We start from the raw sequence: 21,203 nt of genomic DNA on the forward strand, positions 1-21,203 counted from the left end.
GTACATTTGTTTATTAAGAAGCCACCGCACATTCCATATTTTATTCATTTGTCCTGGTGATGTATTTCGAGCTTGTAACACATCTTCAAGTACTGCTTGTACCAAAATCGCAAATTCCATATTGGTAAATTTCAGTTTTCGCTTATGAGCATCCTCATCACCATGGCTAGTACCAGGCGGAGGTCTTTGTGTGCCATTCATTTTCTTTTGGAATGTGTAGCCTACACACGCAGGGTTGCCCCAAACCCGGTACTTATTGTGAGAGGTGTGTAATTCTCTACCGCTAATTGCGGTGAAGGGTATTTAACCCTTTGCGGTCCATTTATTAATCGCGCGTCAGGCATGCCAGGTCTAATTAATTTTCACACGCGCAGTTAATTTTATACGCGCTGTTTAAAAGTATTTTTTTTCACAGTCAAACGGGTTTAAATGGCCCTGCATATCAACAAACTCACTCTCACTAGGCATCTCCAGCCCCACCCCACCCTTTCATTTGCTATAGCGTTCACCTATGTAAGAAATAATAATAATAATAATAATAGTCGTACATACCGATCGATCATCTCCGGATCACTCGTTTTATCACCAAACTCCTCAATAATGCTATCCAAGTCATTATTTTATTACTATAACATCTCAAAAAAGCTCTGCAAATGTCTGTGTTTTCTGTGCGCTGATTCAGTCAGCCAACTTGTTCACTTACGTCCGCCCCCGTTATCTGATATCTGATACCATGTATGACTAGTCATGAGATACGCCTTTATTTTTTTTTATTTTTTTTTTTCGACTTGTCTCGGCTCCTGTCGCTCCCACTCGGCAATTGAATGGTTTTCTCGGCTTTTTCCGGAGAAAAAACGACTAGACACCCGTTTATTGCGTTGCTATAATGATGTCGGACCCAGTCCGACAAAGGACCAGTGAGGAATAATTGCAATGTCGGACCCAGTCCGACAATGGACCGCAAAGGGTTAAATTGGTTGATTGCAGAATTGCCTGCTTTACCTAATTAGTAAAATAGGTCGTTATTTTGACGATGAGTGCGGCCGTACTGAACACGCACATTACGTGGCTTTTTGCGGTCGGTTTTTTCCCTTTATAAATTTGGGCCTCAGTGTTAAAATTAGAGGGTAAGTTCCTCCTATCCCCCAAAACTTATCTGGAGCGCTGGTTACACTTGTTAGTAACCATGTCTTGGCACAGCTGCTCTGTACCAAGTTTCGCCTTCACTTTCTTCACTAGTTGAGGTTATTACTAATATTAAACACAGATATATTATATGAAATCAGGATTATAATGTACATTTAAAGGTGTATTTGATGCAATTTGCATGTTCTCTTTACCCATATTTTTTGTACTTTTTTCTTTTGTATTTTATGTTGCTTGTGAGATTTTATCACAGACTAGCAGCCCTAATATACAGCACCACAGAGATAACACGGACATAAACAAACAAGATAGCTACTTCTGCATCCAGCGCTCAAAGAATATCACGAACATTTTCAGACCTTTTTGAGATGTAATAAAATAATGACTTGGATCGCATTATTGAGGAGTTTGGTGATAAAAAGAGGGATCAGGTGATGATTTATCGGTATGCACGACTATGAAGAGCTATGTGGAAAATATAGTGAACAGGGGATGGGGTGGGGCGAGGCTGGAGATGCAGTACTGAGTGTCCTGTTGATATACGTGTGAAAATAAATTGGACCTGACGCGCTGAATAAATGGGCCGCAAACGGTTAAGGACCGGGATTGTCTTAACACGATCATACTGAAGTGGGCTTCTAGGACCACAATCATGTAAACATGATAGAAAAAGCACTTTGTTTTAATGAATTACAGGGCCACCCTACTTTGCAGTACAGGCTTGAAACGCATATCACTGAGAGGGGCATTTAGTGTCTAAAGGGCAGAGACAATTTACAGCAGCACGCAGAGACAGGAGCAGAAGCAAAACATCACAGGAACTAAAATAAAATAAAAAAGGGGAAACACTAAATCTGCGATTTGATTTTGCGATTTGAGCACTGACAAATTATCAAAGAACGAAATTAAAGGTTATTGGTGTTTGAGCAAATTATTTTGCTCAAATTTCGAAATTGAAAATATCAAACAAGTAAAGATCGAAATGCAAAAGAAGAGACAGTTTCTTCGGTCTTATATATACTTCAGTTCACCACAGGTGAGAAATGTATGTTTGTGAATAATACAAAATTTGTGAAATTCATATTGTAAAAAATAAGTTTCAGAATTTTTTTATTTCTTTAAGTATACATGTTATGTTGTTTTTAGCAATAATGAAATTGATAGGTTGCGGATGCAACCCCGGTTCCCTGAAACAGAAAATAACCATTAAGTATGGGTTATCACCGTCCGGCGGTAGGAATTGGCTGAGCTTTATGTCAAAGCTGCAGATAGGCCTCTGCACAAGCTGACGTGTAAGCCCGCCCCCCTGGTGGCTTACAAAACGCAGTGTGCAGAGATCCAAATCCGCTTTTGCTTCAGGCTGTGAAGGCTTCCGGAGCGACCTTGCAGCTTGATGGTTATTTTCTCTTTCAGGGAACCGGGGTTGCATCCGCAACCTATCGTTCCCTTTCGATTCGAAAATAACCATCAAGTATGGGAACAGTGTACCCAAGCCGACGCAAGGGAGGATTCTTGGCAGTAGGACAGACTTACTTCATAACGCAACTGCGTAGGCAATCCATCTACACATATGCGGAGCAGCGCTTCAGCGTCTATACTCGCAATGACACCTGTCCTAAGATGGAATAGTCAACACCATATTGTCAAATTACTCTATATGTCTGCATCCTGAGGCGTCATAGAGTGTAACACAGATGCTCCAAATGATGGAGCAGAGGAATCCAGTAAGTTTTAACCGGTAGAACCTTGTAAAAGTATACAGTGTAGCCCAGCTGGCTGCAGCGCAAGTGTCAGACACGGGCACTCCTCTGAAGAGGGCCCAGGATGTCTCCATACCCCTAGTGGAATGGGTCTTCAGCTGCCCTGGCAGCGGAAGGTCTGCTGATTCATATGCTAATTTAATAGCATCTACTATCCAGTGGGAAAGGCGTTGTTTAGACAACGGCTGACCCAGAGTCCTAGAACCATGGCATACGAACAACAGTTCTGTTTGCCTCACGCCCCTCGTACGGTCGATATAACACCGTAATGCCCGCACCAGGCAGAGCACGTGTAACCGTTCTTCCTCTGGGGAAGAGAAGGGGGAAGGATGGAACGCCATCAACTCCACTGACTGGTTCACATGGAACGGGGATATGACCTTGGGCAAGAAGGCCGGATTTGGGCGCATGGAGACTCTAGATCCGTCTCCTGCAAAGCAAGTACAGGATGGATGTACTGATAGTGCATGTAACTCGCCCACACATTTTGCTGGTACTATTGATAGCAGAAACGCGGTCTTCATAGACACGAACTTCATATCCACTCTGTGGAGAGGCTCGAACGGGGCCTTGGTAAGGGCTTCTAGCACCACGTCAAGGCTCCACGACGGTAAACTGGTCGTCCTTAGAGGTCGCAAACGTCTTGCGCCATTTAGGAACTGAGATGCCTGAAAATGGCAACCTGGTGATAGACCGTCAATACGTACATGGCAAGCCGATATGGCGGCTAAATACACCTTAAGTGTAGAGGGAGACTTCCCTTCATCCAACAGTTTCTGCAAAAACTGTAATATCACTGCCATAGGGCAAGATATTGGGACATGGCCCTCAGCCAGACACCAATCTTGAAACAGCTGCCATTTGTACATAAATTGAGACCTAGTAGACGGCGCTCTCGCACTCTGGATGGTCGAAATATCCGCTGTTGAAAGCCCTAAGGCTGACAAATGCTCCCGTTCAGGGGCCAGGCCCATACCTTCATGAGCTCGGGATTCGGATGCCAGAGCCCTCCCTGGGCTTGGGATAACAGGTCTGCTCGCAGAGGGAGTTCTCTCGGCGACTGTGCAATAGTTGTACCAGGCTCGAGAACCATATTCTCCGAGGCCACCGAGGAGCGATCAGAATCACTGTCGCCTGCTCTACCCTAACCTTCTCCAAGAAGGCGGGGAGCATCGGTATCGGTGGAAAGGCATATAGGAGTCCTGGCGGCCATTCGTGGACCAGTGCGTTGACTCCTAGGGGGCTGTCGAGGTCCTTCACTGAGAACCACAGCGGGCAGTGCATGGACTCTCGCTCAGCCAATTCCTACCGCCTGACGGCGATATCCCATACTTGGTGGTTATTTTCAAAATGAAAGGGAAACAATTGTTTCAGGTCTCCAGGTGCCAATATAATTTCTTTAAAAAAAAATATTTAGGCTACATTGATAGTTGAGTAGACCTACTGTATATGATACAAATATTTTAAAACAATTACAAAAAAAGAACCACGGTCTTGTTACCTTTCTTTGAAAAATATGTAAATAAGCTGTCTTAGAGGCAGGATAAATCTCTTTTTAATTTGGTGACCCCTTATTTTTATTTCTGTGTTAAATGTCTAGAAGTATATTTTGCAAAGTTTAAGAAAAAAGTTAGAACTCATATTTAAGATGAATGCTATCTGTTGCATAGGTATGATAGCTCTATAAGGTATTTTATAAGTATTTTACTTTATCACAGCTATTAGTTTAATAGAAGAAAAACAACACATTGATTAAAAAAAAAAAAGAACATATGTTTGTCCTTCAGCAAACGAGACAAATGTCAGGGCTCAAATTACTGTGGATGCCTTTAAGTTTCTCCAAATAGTTTTATTTCCAAATTTCTTTTTTGACATGTTTTAAGCCGACAGGTAGCATTTAAAACAAAAAGGATTCTGTTAAAAACATGTTAATTGTATGATGACATTTCCTGCCTTGTCTCTGCAGTTTTTCAGTGCCAATCAATGATAATGAGGAAGCGTCTCCTGACAATCTGAAAACTTCTCTGCGCATTTTACATAGGCTAATGGTTATGATAATATTAAGGAAGATTAAATAGTATTCCTTTTGTAAGTAAAGAAGTGACAACATTTCATTTGATCAGAACAGGAATATGAGTTTATCTTATTACACACTGATCAGCCTATACTGAAATTAGGTAAAATGCGTCGTTATCTATTATTTAGATTGTCAGAAGGCGCTTTTTCATGATCATTGATTGGTACCGAAAAATGGAGTAGGCAGGAAATGTTATCATGCAATTAACACATTTTAACAGGTTTCTTTCCATTTTAAGCGATATGCCTGTGAGCTTACAGCATGTTAAAGGGGAAATTTGGAAACACAACTATTCTGATAAACTTAAAGGGTTTGCCTATACATGGTTCACTATTTACCATACTTATAACTACTTCAGAAGGAAATTCCTGTTTCTGCAATCGGGGCAGCTTCTAACTAAACTCAGAAAAGCTGATTAGTGGGCTTCATTTATTGCACACAGTCAAAAGAGGATATTTAAAACATTTCATCACCTTTAATAGTAATAGTTTAATAGTAGAAAGTGGCTGAAAAAAAAACCCCTGGTATCTATTAATCACAGCACACTAATGATCCAAGCAGAAACTGCAATAGAAAAAATATATAGAACAAATACCATGTCATATTAAATGGTAAGAAATTAAATATTATATATATAGATTCTATGAAGTAACCATTTAATAAATTGAAATACTGAGATATGTTTTCACACAGGAAGGGCCTGGTTTGTGGATTGGACACTGGTGGATAGCATAGAGACAGAGATAGAGCAAGATGGAAAGTGGAAATCAAAGAGAGAAGATGCAGTTTCTTAGGCAGAAAAGGGACTAGATTTGCAGCAGTAAGCAATAAAATAGAATCTCGGAATTTGATATTACTGAATTGCTACTGTGTAGGATGGGATTCACCTGGCTCCAAATGATAATGGATACCCCCTGCTTGCAATTAGCAGGCAGTTATTTAACCAGCGAAAATGTTTGTACTGAGCAGTCTCCAGTGTGAAGTGAAGCTGTCATGAAGAAGAAAACTGTGTTTGATTTTTATTGTAAAATAAAACAAAAACAAAACAAACAAATAACTCCCACTCGGAGTACTTACTAAACTTTTATTCGTTGCCCTAACTAACCCACTGGATGGCTAAGCCGTTTACTAGTCAAAACAACACTTTAACACGCACAGCGTTGCATGCTACACACACAACAAAAAAGGTCTTCACTCTACCTTTTAAATACAGTTTTCTTTAAACACACGCTGGAGACTGCCCAGAACAAGTATTTTCGCTGGTTAAATACCTGCCTGCATATAGGAACACCTCCTAAAATAGTAAGACGTGCGCACAAGATATTTTATTCTCTCATGTCCCCGGGCGCCGTACAAAGCAGATAAATAAAAAGTTGTTTATAACAATACTTACCTCTTGTTATTTTTTTATTTTGAATACATGTGTAACACTTATTTATGATTTTCTGTAATATATATTTAAGTCTTAAATGTATGCTGGTTTTTGGCCTTTAAACACAATTAGGCTACTTTTTGGCCGTGATACCAAAGATTAAAATATAAGGAATATATCTCAAAATCCTGCCCAGCCAAGCCTTCGCCGAGGAACCAGCGGTGTCCGTTTTTTTGTTTTCACATGTGCAACCGGATGATGTGTTACATGTGTGTGTCACTGGATAATAATGAGGCAGTGTGAACAGGCTGGCTGTAGGGGTGACGTCAGGCCAGAAAGAAACACACACAAACAGTACTGGCAGATGAAACTGAGACGCTGGGGCGCTCAGTGCGTTTAATTGTAAAATTAAAAGGTTTAAACAAAAATAGCACACGGCACTTGAGGCCAAAATAAACAGACAAACAAAACTGACTAACACTAACAAACAGGGTGGACGAATGCTAAACAAAGGCTAAGTATCGTGCTGATCTAATTCAGCACGTCTAGCAATTGTAATTATTATTCTTTTAAATAAAACTTTCTGTCCCGTTCCCTCCACACTGAACACCCAACCCCGAGTGAGTGAAAAGTGCATCTATATATACTGTTGTGCCGGGATTCAAATATTAATTAATTATTCACTTGAATCCCAGCACGTGAACTAATTTGTGCAATCCCGTGCTCACATACTTTATCTGCAAGTGAAGTGATTATGCAATCCCTGTGCCTAAATACAACTATATATTTTAAATCACTTGTGCTACACAGACCCATTCATATCCCGTGCACCAATACCTATACACCAACATTAACACACCACATGCAACACATAACACATAATCCACACATGGGCGGGGCACACTGCCACAGGCAGACACAGAGCATTGGTGTTGACGCGCCACACAGGCGTGCATATTTAATTGTACACAGGTGCTGACACTAGGGTAGCAGCAATGCTAGCCCTAGTGTCACATTTAATAACAAAAAGAAAACAGAAAAAAGCTAACAGTGAGTTAGTTCCACTACAAGGAACGTCCTGCACCAGGAACCTAGTACTCTACGGTAACCCTCACTATACTGTTTGGGATCAACATCCCCTAAACTGACCTACTACTGTTGCTCCCGAAGTCCCGGCCTCCCAGCAACGCTGGGCTGTTCCGACGGTCCAGGCAGGGCAAGCGCCTTCACAGGCACCGTCTTGCAGTTGAAGGGTTCTGTAGTAGTTCCTGCAGAGTGGACGCTCCCCTCCTGGATGTAAACAAACACACTTCCGCTCACATCTATGCAGTAGCCTCGAACTGTGGCGCAGACTCTTTCTTTTTTTAACTCAATCCGCTCAGCCCTGGGTGAGACTAACTGTCCAATCAGTTGCCCAGCAACGCGTCTCAGGTGCACATGCTTGCACAGCAAACAGCGACGGCTCCCTGTCACAACACAACATGAAATACATAGAAACCAGTGGTGGAGGGGAAGCAGGTGAACAAAATGAGGAGTCTTTCGTTTAACAGGGGGTGAGATACCAGTGAGTAAAACGTAAGGGGCATATCTCAAAGTCTTGCCCAGCTGAGTGCTCTCTTTCTCGGATAAACCTTCGCTGGGGATTGCTTTTTTGTGGGGTCTTTAGTTTTTCTAACTTTAACAGTGGCCAAGATGCCAGCGAGTACAATGGAAGGGAGGTCCATTGAACTGCTTCCCTGACAAGCATGGTTGGCTCTTGGTTTAAATGACAATGCATTATAGACACCTTCAGCAGCAAATAGTTTAAATCTTACCTCAGCCCTGATTATGTCCAAAAAGCTGGCAGAAAGCTTAGACTGTCTGCTTTTCATTTATTTTACAACCATGAATCAAAGTCGACCAGGATGGCTAGATGTGGAACTTGAATAAGGTAGCAACTAAAAATGCAGTGGCACAGACACATTTTGTGAGGCAGTGTTTTGAGATAAATATAGAGGATACTACAAGAAAAAAGAAAAAAAAATTCCACGTGGTCTTCTTCAATTGCTATACTATACTTAAATGTGCATTTTTTACTCTAAATTAATATTTTTATTACATTTCTACCAGTTTCAAAATGCTTCAGATGATGATATTTTCTAAAATTACGTTTTTTACAGGGAAATAAAACCAAAACCGTCAATATATATAATCCAGGGCTGGAAATGGAGTGTGAAAAAAGCAATGTGATTGGTCGAGCTAGGTTCATGTTGTCCGTTTATTGGATGGACACGGACAGTTCGAGCCTTACCACGTATTAGAAATCACTGCGCTGCCTCACAGAATGTGCAGTACCTGCAGCCATCTTGTTTACAGTTACAGCAACTATAAAACTGAGTGACCAACTACCTGAAAATATGGAGGTTTGAAGATACTGAACCACCAAAAAAAAAAAAGTAAGTAGACATGCCGATTTAGATGAAGAACAATTTAATGAACTGGAAGATAGCAAAATGTAGAACAATACCAAAAAAAAGTTACAAAGTGGGTAAATGCTGTCTTTCAGGACTGGCTAAAACTGAAACAAACTGAAATACATATCTCAACTGTGGAAAATGCACATCTTAACAAAGATGGAAATGTAAGAAATGCCCAAGGAGAAGAATATAACATGTCAGGCTACTTTAGTCTCCTAGCTGCAATAAACCGCTATCTAAATGAAAACAAAACTGGGGAATCTGTCAATATACACACTCACCCCGACTTAGTCACTTCAAGTAATGTCTTTTTAGTGGTTTGTAAATGCTACAGAAAAACAAAAACTGACACTTGTGCGCATTATACACCCCTCTCTGATGCAATCCTTTTAAAATTAATGAAATCTGAGACGGCATTAAATTATTATTTTTTTACTCCCATCTCTGTTCTGAAACAGCGTCTTGTACCGAGAGAAAAAAATGAATTCAGTGCTGTCTCAACTATGCCTCCTGGTGGATCTTTTCAAGGGCAATGTCCAATTCAAAAACAAATAAGTACAGGTGAACCCGCTTTATGTCATGCAGGCATAATTTGTGATATAGAGCGGGTCCTGATATAAAATGGGTTTCACGTATGCCTATGACAACACATTTCAAGTGCGAGAAAAAAAGAAAGAAAACTATTTTTTTCTGTACATTTAGTCATTCTTTACATTTAAACAAATGCATAGTGTTTACTACAGGACAAGTATGTTTTGTATCATTAATTGGAAAGAAACTGTTTGTGTCATTATCTAAAAAAGACATGAACTGTCGACTGATGAGAGCTATCAATTAGGTGTTGCACTTGGTTTTATTTGTGAATAAGACTGGTGTTTTGTAACTGAACTGTATCCTGTTAAGACCGCCCACACAGTATTTGACATGCTGCACAAAATGTCAGTTTATCAGCTGAGATGATTATTGGTTGTCATATTAGTTGCACTGGAAATTAATTCTATTGTGTGGTTACTTAGTAAAGCCCGGCCACGCAGCATTTGACAGACTGCACAAAACGTGACAGTAAGCGGGTTTGGAGATGATAGAGAGGTAATTTCTCAAAGAAATATGGTGCATGGAAAGTGGTTTTTGAAAAATCGGCATAATAAACAGGGCATGATATTAAGCAAGGTGATACAAAACAGGTTGATCTGTACTTAATTTTGCAAGTTTCAATTAAATCATTTTACTCAGTGTGTAGTTCAAAGTTATACATGGGACTACTTTTGTGGTCCCTTTATTGGCATAAGGATATTTAATAAAAGAAATTAAAAAAATTGGCCAACAAATTATTTATGCTTTTTTTTTTTTTCCTAATACACTGTTTGACCAGGATTATAAATGCAATAATGCCCTTCAGAGTGTCCGTATACGTCTAATAGACAGACTTCTCGGGGGTTGGAGGCACTCCGATTCGCCTCATGAAGCACAATTAAGAAGTGGAAGATGCATCATACCACCAAGACACTACCCAGATCAGGTTGGCCTCCCAAACTGAGCAGCCAGGCAAGCAAGAAACTGGTTCAGGATGTCACTCTGAAGCCAACAATGACCTTGAGAGATCTGCAAAGTTCTGTGTCTGTTCACACATCAACAATAAGCCGGTCCCTACACAAAGCTGGCCTGTATGGACAGGTGGCAAGAAAGAAGCCATTACTCAGAAAGCCTCATCTTAAAGCACGTATGGAGTTTGCGAAAAAGCATGTAGACGATACTGCAGACATGTGGAAAAAGGTTTTGTGGTCAGACGAGACAAAAATTGAACTTTTCGGTCTAAATTCCAAACGTTATGTCTGGCGCAAGCCCAACACTGCACAGCACCCAGGTAACACCATCCCTACTGTGAAGCATGGTGGTGGCAGCATCATGCTATGGGGATGCTTTTCATCGGCAGAGACTGGGAAGCTTGTCAGGGTAGAGGGCAAAATGGATGGAGCTAATTACTTGAGGAAAACCTGCTTCAGTCTGCAAAAGACCTAAGACTGGGACGGAGATTCACCGTTCAGCAGGACAATGACCCCAAGCAAACAGCCAAAGCGACACTGGAGTGGCTTAAAAACAAGAAATGTAATATCCTAGAGTGGCCCAGTCAAAGCCCGGACTTGAATCCAATTGAGAATCTGTGGCAAGACTTGATGATTGCTGTCCACCAACGATCCCCATCCAACTTGACAGAGCTTGAACAATTTTGCCAAGAAGAATGGGTGAATATTGCAGGATCCAGATGTGCAAACCTGGTAGAGACTTACCCCAAAAGACTCGCAGCTGCAATTGCTTCCAAAGGTGGTTCTACCAAGTATTGACTCAGGGGGTGAATACTTATCTAACCAAGACATTTCAGTTTTTTTATTTTTCATTAACTGTTGTTTCACAATAAAAATTATCTTGCCAAAGTGTTGAGTATGTTGAAAGAAAATCCCATTTAAATGCATCAAGATTTCAGGTTGTAACACAACAAACTATGAAAACGTCCAAGGAGGGTGAATACTTATTATAGGCACTGTAAATTAGTCCCTCCAGGATTCCGCGATCGAGGAAAAAATCATGGAATTTCCTCTCGCAGAATTAATTTTTTTGCAAAAAACCAAAAACTCAAACATTTGCGCCCTGCTATCACTGTACATGTCACTGGAGCGCATACACGCTATTTGTATAGTGAGAAGTGTAGCGGGGTTTCAGTGCGAGCTTTAGTTCAGCTATGGAGAGATTCATAAGACCATCGATGAGCTCTGGAAACAAATCTAAATTAGCACCGAATATAACGGCAAAAGATAGGGCACAAATGCAAAATGCAAGTCTGGTATTTCAAATAACTCACCGTCACAGCTTCTGTTAAAACGATAGAAGACCGTGACAACGATCATGGATAGACAATTAGTGGCTACTGAAGAACGAAATAAGGTATTATTATTATTATTATTATTATTATTATTATTATTTTATTTTTTTTTAAAAGGATTTCATAGTTTAGTCTCAAGTTCAAAGCAAAGTGTTCTGTTACTCCTATGTGAAAGGTCAGAGAAAAACAATTAGGACCTTGCTTGTACTCCCTATGTTGCAGGTCCTGAAAGATGTCATTCTAATTATATATGGAAATACACACGTTTTTTTGTACATAGTGTAGTAACATGAATGTTCAAAAAGGAAGGGGGCGGCGAACTATGTTAAATATTATCCGATTACTTGGGATGACTTAGATTTTTGTGAAAATCCTCTTTTTTTTTTTAATTGCTACTTTCCTGTTTTGTTTCGTGGTATGTGATGGTAGCACTTTCACATTGTGGTCTTGGTCAAAGAAACAAAAAAGCTTTTATCAGCAAATCAATGTCACATGTCACTGTTTCCAAGTGCTTGTCACAATTTCCAAACTATTTTTATGTGCTGTCTTGATGTGGATACGTTTTTAAATTACAACGTTTTGGTGAACCACAAATGTTTATAAAACTTCCCGTTACATTTGTACAAAAATGCTCCAAGCCTAGTATACATTTGTAAAACAGTGCATTTGTACAATGTACCAATGCTAATTTGAGTCCCAGTGCATCACTACAATCCTATTCTGCTAGGCAAATGTTATTATTACTAATGTGATTAAATATAGTCTCATGTTTTGACTATAACTGTATTTAATTTATTTTTTAAGAATTTTGTTTTTTTTCTTCTTTGATTTCCATAAAATATGCAAACATGTTTGTTCTGTTTTTTTTTCTTCAGATTTTAGTAATGCAATTTAATTAAAAAAAATGTTTTTAACTAACTGTGACTTACTTTTTCTTATTTATTTATACTCATTAACAACTGTTTTTCATTAAAAAGTCATTGCCGCAGAATTTTGCAGAAAACACTCTTTTCTCATCGCAGATTTTAGGAAATTTTATCGTGAATTTCTGTGGAGACTAATATATATATAGATGCTATCAAGATTAATAATGAACCAACAGAAGAAAGACTTACCTTTATCACCGACTATAGTTACGTTTCTCATGATATTAAAAGTATAGTTTTGAAACATTGGGAAGTGTTGAAATGTGATCCTCAACTCAAATCATTAATAGGTTCCACTCCGAGATTTGGTTTTAGACGGGGGAGAAATGTTAAAGATTTTGTAGTTTCGTCTATGTATAAAACACCAGCAACTAATGAAAATTGGTTAACAAACTCTCTATATGGCAATTTCCAATGCGGTAAATGTACACATTGTTCAAATACATATAACACTAAGCATTTTAATCATCCACATACAGGTAAAATATACACTATTAAAGGATTTATTAATTGCAATACTACTCATGTGATTTAGATGCTTAAATGTGCGTGCGGATTAGCTTATATAGGACAAACAAAAAGGAATTTGAAAATACGTATTGGTGAACATAAAGCTGCAATTCAAAACAACAACATGGATTATGCTATAGCACGACATTATAAAAAATTGAATCATGGCTCTGCATCAAGCTTAAAATATATAGCGATTGAAAAAGTGACAATCTCTGAAAGAGGAGGTAATAGAATTAAAACTCTTTTGAGAAGAGAGTCTTTTTGGATTTTTACTTTAAAAATGATGGAACCATATGGGTTAAATGAAACCCTGGATCTCAGTTCTTATCTCTAATCTAGATATATTGTCATTTGTTAAGAATTGAAATGGATTATATGTTAAGTAAATACAGCTGATATGTTTATGTAAAGGAGTGTTTAAAGTATAATTGTTATTTAACTGAAGTTGATTAATGCATAAATGAATATTTTGGTGTGATTACTGATAATGTGAAATGTTCATTTATTTGGTAACTTGTTGCTAATCGCATTATGTTTTAATATTAATGGTTGGAGGCGATACATGATCAAGTAAATTTGGTAATTGACACAGACATAAGATATTAAACTAATGATTAATTTAATTGGTATAAATGTAAAGCCTACTTCCATTCACATTCAATGTGAACCTGACATTCAATGTGAACCACATTCAATGTGACACACTGGTGTCGAAATGCGTTGTTTGTTACAATCACGGTTTTAAATTAATAAAGATACATTTTATGAAGAAAATAAATGAGCAGGAGTTTAATAACACCGTGTAACACATTTTTTTTTTTTTGGTTCCTGTGTAGTAAGTGTTATTTCCTAATTGCTTATGCCTCAAAAGTATAGAAAATGGCTATTATTCCCCACAAACTTTGCTTTTGTGACCAGGACAGTGATATTTTGATATGTACCTATTTTCCAGAACATTCCAGATAGATTCAGTGCTGGGTGAAATAAATGTATTTTTGTAGGATGGTACAGAGGGGAAAAGAGAGCCATGAAGTTCGCTATCCCAAGAATTTGGCAGGAACCCACTGACCACTCAAGCAACTGCTACTTCTGCATGGTGGACCCTTCCAAACGTCGGACTGGCAAGAATACACCTGCTATCACGTATCCGGACCTTCCTTCATCCATCACCCCGGTGCCACACTGCCATGAGCTCCCCGTACCCACTCCTCCGGAGAGAGAGCAGCCGTCTTTAGAAGAGAGCAGCAAGTCAGAGAGCGAGGAAGACGTTGTAGATCCAGATGACAACTTCAGAGGTGGAGCTGAGGAGAGAAACCCATACTACCCCAACTAAAAAGACCTCAACGACTTGATTAGAGATCTTGGTCTCACCAAGTCCAATGCCGAGCTTTTGACGTCTAGGCTCAAGCAGTGGAACTTGTTGGATGAAAGTTGCAAGTTGCAGATCAGAGGAAGTGTCACCAACCTTTTTCCAGCTTCTTCACCCGTCAAGATGGGCTCTGCTTCTGCCACAATGTGACCAGTCTGTTCGAGGCAATCGGAATCACCTGTAACCAGAATGAGTGGCGTCTCTTCATTGACAGCTCATCCAGGAGCCTCAAAACCGTGCTGCTCCATAATGGTAACAAGTACCCGTCTCTTTCCCTGGCTCACTCGGTGCACCTCAAAGAGGATTACAACAGCATCAAGACCTTGCTGGACGCCTTGAAGTATGATGAGTATGGCTGGAAGGTCATAGGAGACTTCAAAATGGTGGCATTCCTGATGGGTCTCCAAGGCGGTTTTACCAAGTTTCCCTGCTATCTTTGCCTTTGGGACAGCAGGGACACCAAGGCGCACTACCACAGGCGGGACTGGCCACAGCGGACCGAGTTCTCTGTGGGGAGGAACAACGTCAAGTGGGAGCCACTGGTGGACCCCCGGAAGGTGCTGATGCCATCACTGCACATCAAATTGGGCCTTATGAAACAATTTGTCAGAGCTCTAGATAAGGAGTCGGCAGCCTTCAAGTACCTTCAAGACTTCTTCCCTAAGCTGTCTGAGGCAAAGGTCAAAGCCGGTGTCTTCGTCGGACCACAGATAAAGAAGATCCTGGAGTGCAATGAATTCCCCAAGAAGCTCACTAGTAAGGAGAAAGCGGCTTGGAACAGCTTTGTCTCAGTGGTTCGGGGCTTCCTGGGCAATCACAAGGCCGAAAACTATGTGGAGCTGGTTGAGACTCTGGTGAAGAACTACGGCACAATGGGCTGTAGGATGTCCCTCAAAGTCCATATCCTTGATGCTCATCTTGATAAATTCAAGGAGAACATGGGAGCGTACTCGGAGGAGCAAGGCGAGCGCTTCCACCAGGATATACTGGACTTTGAACGCCGCTACCAAGGACTGTATAACGAGAACATGATGGGAGACTACATTTGGGGGCTGATTCGTGAAAGTGATTTACAGTATAATCTTAAATCTCGAAAAACTACTCACTTCTAAATCTTTTGTAGTCATTTTAGTATTACTTTAGTATAAATACATGTTAATTTGGATTCATATGTTGTTTTTTTCTGACTTTATGTGAACGAAAAGACACAAATTCGCCCGTTTTCTCATTGGAAATAGGTAAATTTCAAAATATCACTGTCCTGGTCACAAAAGCAAAGTTTGTGGGGAATAATAGCCATTTTCTATACTTTTGAGGCATAAGCAATTAGGAAATAACACTTACTACCCAGGAACAAAAATTGTGTTACATAGTGTAATTAATCCTTAAGAAGAAAAATGATGAGAGTGCGACCATAAATGTCTCTACGAAAACTTTTTGGTAAGCTGTTTAAACTGGTCCTTCTCTGAAATGTTGGTAAATGAGGGCCATTCTCTCCTGAGATGTCTGGTGAGGTTGATGCACAACTTCTACAGAGCATATGTACCAAATATTATCTTCACCTCTGGCTTTATGACAGTTAATAGAATAATCCTTATTCATTGGAAAGAACACCAACCTGCATGTGTCTCTACCTAGATCTAATAAACTCCTCCTTTAATCACCAACATTTCAAAAGGGGCTTGGAGGGAGTGGATTAAAGTTTTGCATGAACTTTTGCAGGTGTACAGCACAGTAGTTATCCGTATATGTATACTGATAACTGAAACTGAGACTCTTTTGTGTTTACTTACTCTTTTTTGTTAACACACCTGTTTTTACTTGAACAATGCTCTTGGAGCTACACATGGTGGCATGTAGTAGCAGGTCACCTGTGCACAACTCTTCATCAGTGCCTGGATTAGCCTAAATGGGGTGTCAACCAATGCAAGAAGACTGTGGCTTGACAGATCAAGTTTTATCCTATTTGTAAAAGATGGAAGGGAGTTGGATGTGGCATGAGGTTGTGAAACCCACATTTATCATTCAGACAGTGCAGGCTTCTGGAGGTGGTTTCATGGTCTGAAGCATGTTTAGCAGGCACAGTTGTGGTCCACTCATACCATTGCGTGGCTGGGTGACATCAAGTGAATAACTAGGTATCATAGCAGACCAAAGGGATGAGACTTGTTACAGAAAATTACAGTGGTAAGGTGCACTGTGAAGAATTAGCCAGTGCCATTGTTCTTTCATGAGCACTATAAATAAAATACAATATTAAATCTGTGGGCTGCAGCAGGTCAAACATGAACCTTTACACTTTAGATCCTGTGAAAACAGAGAGTGGATGGTGAGTTCTGACTGTTTCTTCCTTTGTGTTCTAGGTAATGGACTTGCTTCATGATATGGGACCGGACACTGTGGTGATCACCAGTTCGGACCTGCCGTCCTCTTTTGGAGAAAATTATTTGATTGCACTGGGAAGCCACAAGAAAAGTAAGGAGTACTTTTACAATCTGTGTAATAAGATGTTTAAGTTAAAAGTGCTTTCAGTATATACAGATGCTACTTATCTCAAAGGGTGTCCTGGGGGAATTAATGACTCCTTCCATGCTTTAAAACATGGAGTAATGGACTACATCAGGGCTACATTTTATGGAAAAAACTAAGGTATCGCCAAAACTATTCCAATTGCTTGAATGCAGTTCTGCAGTGGGCTCCATGGAAAATATCCAGAGTGCCACGGTTGGCACAGGACCTGATAATGCAATGCACTGCACTGCAAGTTACCTGTCAGTTGTTGTGGAAACTCAAAGAAAACAAATAGCAAAGTCAATACCACTGCCCGCTCAGTACCAGAGCCTGTATCAGTGATCTGGTCAGTACCAGAGCTGGTACCAGTGACCTGGTCAGTACCAGAGCTGGTACCAGTGACTTGCTCAGTCACCTTTATTGGTACCAAGGTCGGTACCAGAATCGGTACCAGTGACCTGGTGCGGTTCGGCACCAAGACCGTTACCCGTGCCCCATTCCAGCGCACTCAGTGTACACAACAGTTTTCAGCACCAATCAGCTTACTATCTGTTCTTATGCACATTGCAACTGTTTTTTCAACCTTGCACCGTGCCTGGGTTTCACCCTTGTGCTGTTTACAAGAGAAACATTCCGGCAGAGAATAAGCACGACAGGTGCATCCACTGCCTGAGAAGGGAGCATGTAGAGGGAGCAGTTAAAGACAGCTGCTCTTTTTCTAAGAGGACACTAGAAAGCAAGCTGGCCCGCTGTTCTATGGACTGTTTTGCATCTGTGACACCAGCACAACATCCAGCACAACATCTCCCCATTCGTCCCCTGTTACACCAGGAGCTAGGAAGCGACCCTCTGGGGGTAGGAGCAGGACTAAGAGCTGTAGCTCAGACAGTTTTTGAGCTTCGCGCAACTTTCCTAGGCATACCTCCCAGCCAATCCGCTCCTCCCGATCCAGTGCATGGTGAGCCCACTGGTCAACTGGTCACTAAGCAACACGTCACCTGTTGCACGTTGCAGCTGCTGTCCCAAAGGCATACACACACACACTCCACGAACCAGTGACGGGTCTCCCTGTCACAGAGAGTCTTCACGTAAATGTTTTGGAGTTGAGGCCAGTTCATCTGGCCCTGCAGCATTTTTCCTGGGAGATATGAGGGAGACGTGTTGATCCGCATGGAGAACACCATAGTGTTGCCTTACATCCAACTACCAAAGTGGTCTGCCGTTCTCAATCATGTTGTCCAGAAGCTTTTGCTATGGGCTCACGATCACCTGCTTTTGGTGAGAGCAGTTCACCTGCCAGGGGTGACGAACTGGCTGGCGGCCCTTCTCTCAAGACGAGGCCCCCACAGTTTGGAATGGCGACTTCATCCGGAGGTTGTGAACCTCATCTGGCGGAAGTTCGGGAGATTAGATTTCTTAGCGACCCAGGAGTCCACCCATTGTCTCCACTGGTATTCCCTAATGGAGAGCGGCCACCCGCTTGGCATAGACGCGCTGGCCCATAGATGGCCCAAGACTCTGCTCTGTACTTTTCCACCGGTGTCACTGCTTACACTGTGCTTGGAGAAGATCAGGCAAGACCAGGCACGGGTGCGCTTAGTATTCCCAAAAGTGGTCCAGGAGAACCTGGTTCTCGGCACTGCCACAGCCTGTACAATCATCCGTAGGAGTTGCCGGCTCGTCATGACCCGCTGACTCAGGAGGGAGTGTGGTCCAGTGGTTAAATTCCAGGGCTTGTAACCAGAAGGTCACTGGTTCAAATCCCACCTCTGCCACTGACTGACGCACTGTGTGACCCTGAGCAAGTCACTTAACCTCCTTGTGCTCCATCCTGTAGATGAGATGTTAAATCAGTGTCCTATTGTAAGTGACTCTGCATATAATGCACAGTTCACAGCCTACCTCTGTAAAGCGCTTTGTGATGGTGGTCCACTATGAAAGGCGCTATATAAAAATAAATAAATATTATTATTATTACCTGGCAAATATATCGGCTTGCCATATTAAAATTAACTCGGTCTCCCCAGGAGCACACTTCCTGGTGAGACAGTTTTTGAAGGGTGCTCGGAGGTTAAGACCCTTTGTCGCTCGCTGGCGGCTCAATGTGGTGCTGGACACACTTACAAGACCGCCATTTATAAGAACTTAAGAACATAAAGTTTATAAACGAGAGGAGGCTGTTCAGCCCATCTTGCTTGTTTGGTTGTTAGTAGCTTAATGATCCCAGAATCTCATCAAGCAGCTTCTTGTAGGATCCCAGGGTGTCAGCTTCAACAACATTACAGGAGAGTTGGTTCCAGACCCTCATAATTCTCTGTGTAAAAAAGTGCCTCCTATTTTCTGTTCTGAATGCCCCTTTATATAATCTCCATTTGTGACCCCTGGTCCTTGTTTCTTTTTTCAGGTTGAAAAAGTCCCCTGGGTCGACATTGTCGATACCTTTTAGAATTTTGAATGATTGAATCAGACTGGTGCATACATCTTTGTTCAAGACTGAATAGATTCAATTCTTTTAGCCTGTCTGCATACGACATGCCTTTTAAACCCAGAATAATTCTTGTCGCTCTTCTTTGCACTCTTTCTAGAGCAGCAATATCCTTTTTGTAGCGAGGTGTCCAGAACTGAACACAATGTTCTAGATGAGGTCTCACTAATGTATTGTAAAGTTTTAACATTACTTCCCTTGATTTTAAATTCAACACTTTCCACTATATATCTGAGCATCTTGTTGGCCTTTTTTATAGCTTCTTAGTCAACATAAACTCCTAAGTCTCTTTCATAGATTCCTTCTTCAATTTTAGTATGTCCCATATCATGTTTATAATGCACATTTTTATTGCCTGCATGCAGTACCTTACACTTTTCTCTATTAACCCTTTGCGGTCCTATGTTGGACCAGGTCCGACATTACAATTTTCCATTTCCGGTCCGATGTTGGACCCTGTCCGACATCATCAAAAAGACGTAAAACACAGGTCTCTAGTCGTTTTTTCTCTGAAAAAAGCCGAGAAAACCATTCAATGGCTGAGTGAGACCGATAGGAGCTGAGAGAAGCCGAAAAAAAAACAAAACATTTTTTAAAAAAAGGGCGGATCTGAGCAATACACATAGCCCCGGCACCACATAGATAACACAGACATAAACAAACAAGATAGCTGCTTCTGCATCCAGCGCTCAAAGAATGTCACGGACATTTGCAGACCTTTTTGAGATATAGTAATAAAATAATGACTTGGATCGCATTATTGAGGAGTTTGGTGATAAAATGAGTGATCAGGAGATGATTTATCGGTATGCACGACTATGGTATGTGAAAAATACAGCGAACAAGGGGTGGGGCGGGGCTGGAGATGCAGTACTGAGTGTCCTGTTGATATGCAGTGCTGTTTAAAACTGTTTTACTGTGAAAAAAAAATACTTTTAAACAGCGTGTCTAAAATAAACTGCGCATCTGAAAATAATTTGGACCTTACGCGTCTGAGACGCGCTGAATAAATGGACCGCAAAGGGTTAATCAATTCACATTGACTTTACCCTTTTCCACAGTTTGCCTAAGGGAACACCTTTGTGGTGGAGCAGATCTTCCCATTGTAAATACTCCAGCTAAAGGAATAGGAACTTCACTTAAAAGAACACCTTCTTAGCACCGATAGTGATTTGTTCACAATGGATACAGTACTGTTTTGTAACCTGATAACTGGTTTATTCAAAAGCAACTGTACGTGAGAGTGCACACTGATTGGTTTATTAAATCTTTCCAGAACTGCCATCCTATCATTGACTTGTTTTGTATTATGATTTCCACGAGTGCACTTCATTGCTACAAAATGGCAAAATGCACTGCTGTTTCTCTTGCTACAAAAAGTTGGAAATTGTTTGAGCTCTTGAAAAAAACCCGAATCAGACACAAGTCGTCGAGCAATTTGGTGTTTCCCGTTCTGGTGATTTGCTTCACCATTCTGTTAAATAATGTGCATGTCTTGTATATTACTGCTGCATTTTTTAACATGTGTAGGTGTGCTGTGTTAATTTAGTTTGACAGTTAGTTTATTAACTTAAGTTTGTCTGTTACTTCATTATTATAGTTTAATAACATACACTTGCCTATTGCTTTTCTTTTACTGTGACAGGATGGTGAACAAAACAGCGTCCGCTCAAGAGTTCAGTTTATCCAACAATGTGGAAGATTTATTTA

General features: G+C 40.8%; 1 protein-coding gene across 1 annotated transcript in view; it reads left to right on the forward strand.

Annotated features, from left to right (window-relative positions):
- pdxka (pyridoxal (pyridoxine, vitamin B6) kinase a) overlaps positions 1-21,203 on the forward strand; it is a 167,330-nt gene that overhangs the window by 113,231 nt on the left and 32,896 nt on the right. Inside the window, exon 8 of the mRNA XM_034009600.3 lies at positions 16,861-16,972. Within this exon, the coding sequence (XP_033865491.1) occupies positions 16,861-16,972 (112 nt within the window). The remainder of the gene's footprint in view (positions 1-16,860; positions 16,973-21,203) is intronic.

Source organism: Acipenser ruthenus, chromosome 9 (genome assembly GCF_902713425.1).
Source record: "Acipenser ruthenus chromosome 9, fAciRut3.2 maternal haplotype, whole genome shotgun sequence".
Lineage (NCBI taxonomy): Eukaryota > Metazoa > Chordata > Actinopteri > Acipenseriformes > Acipenseridae > Acipenser > Acipenser ruthenus.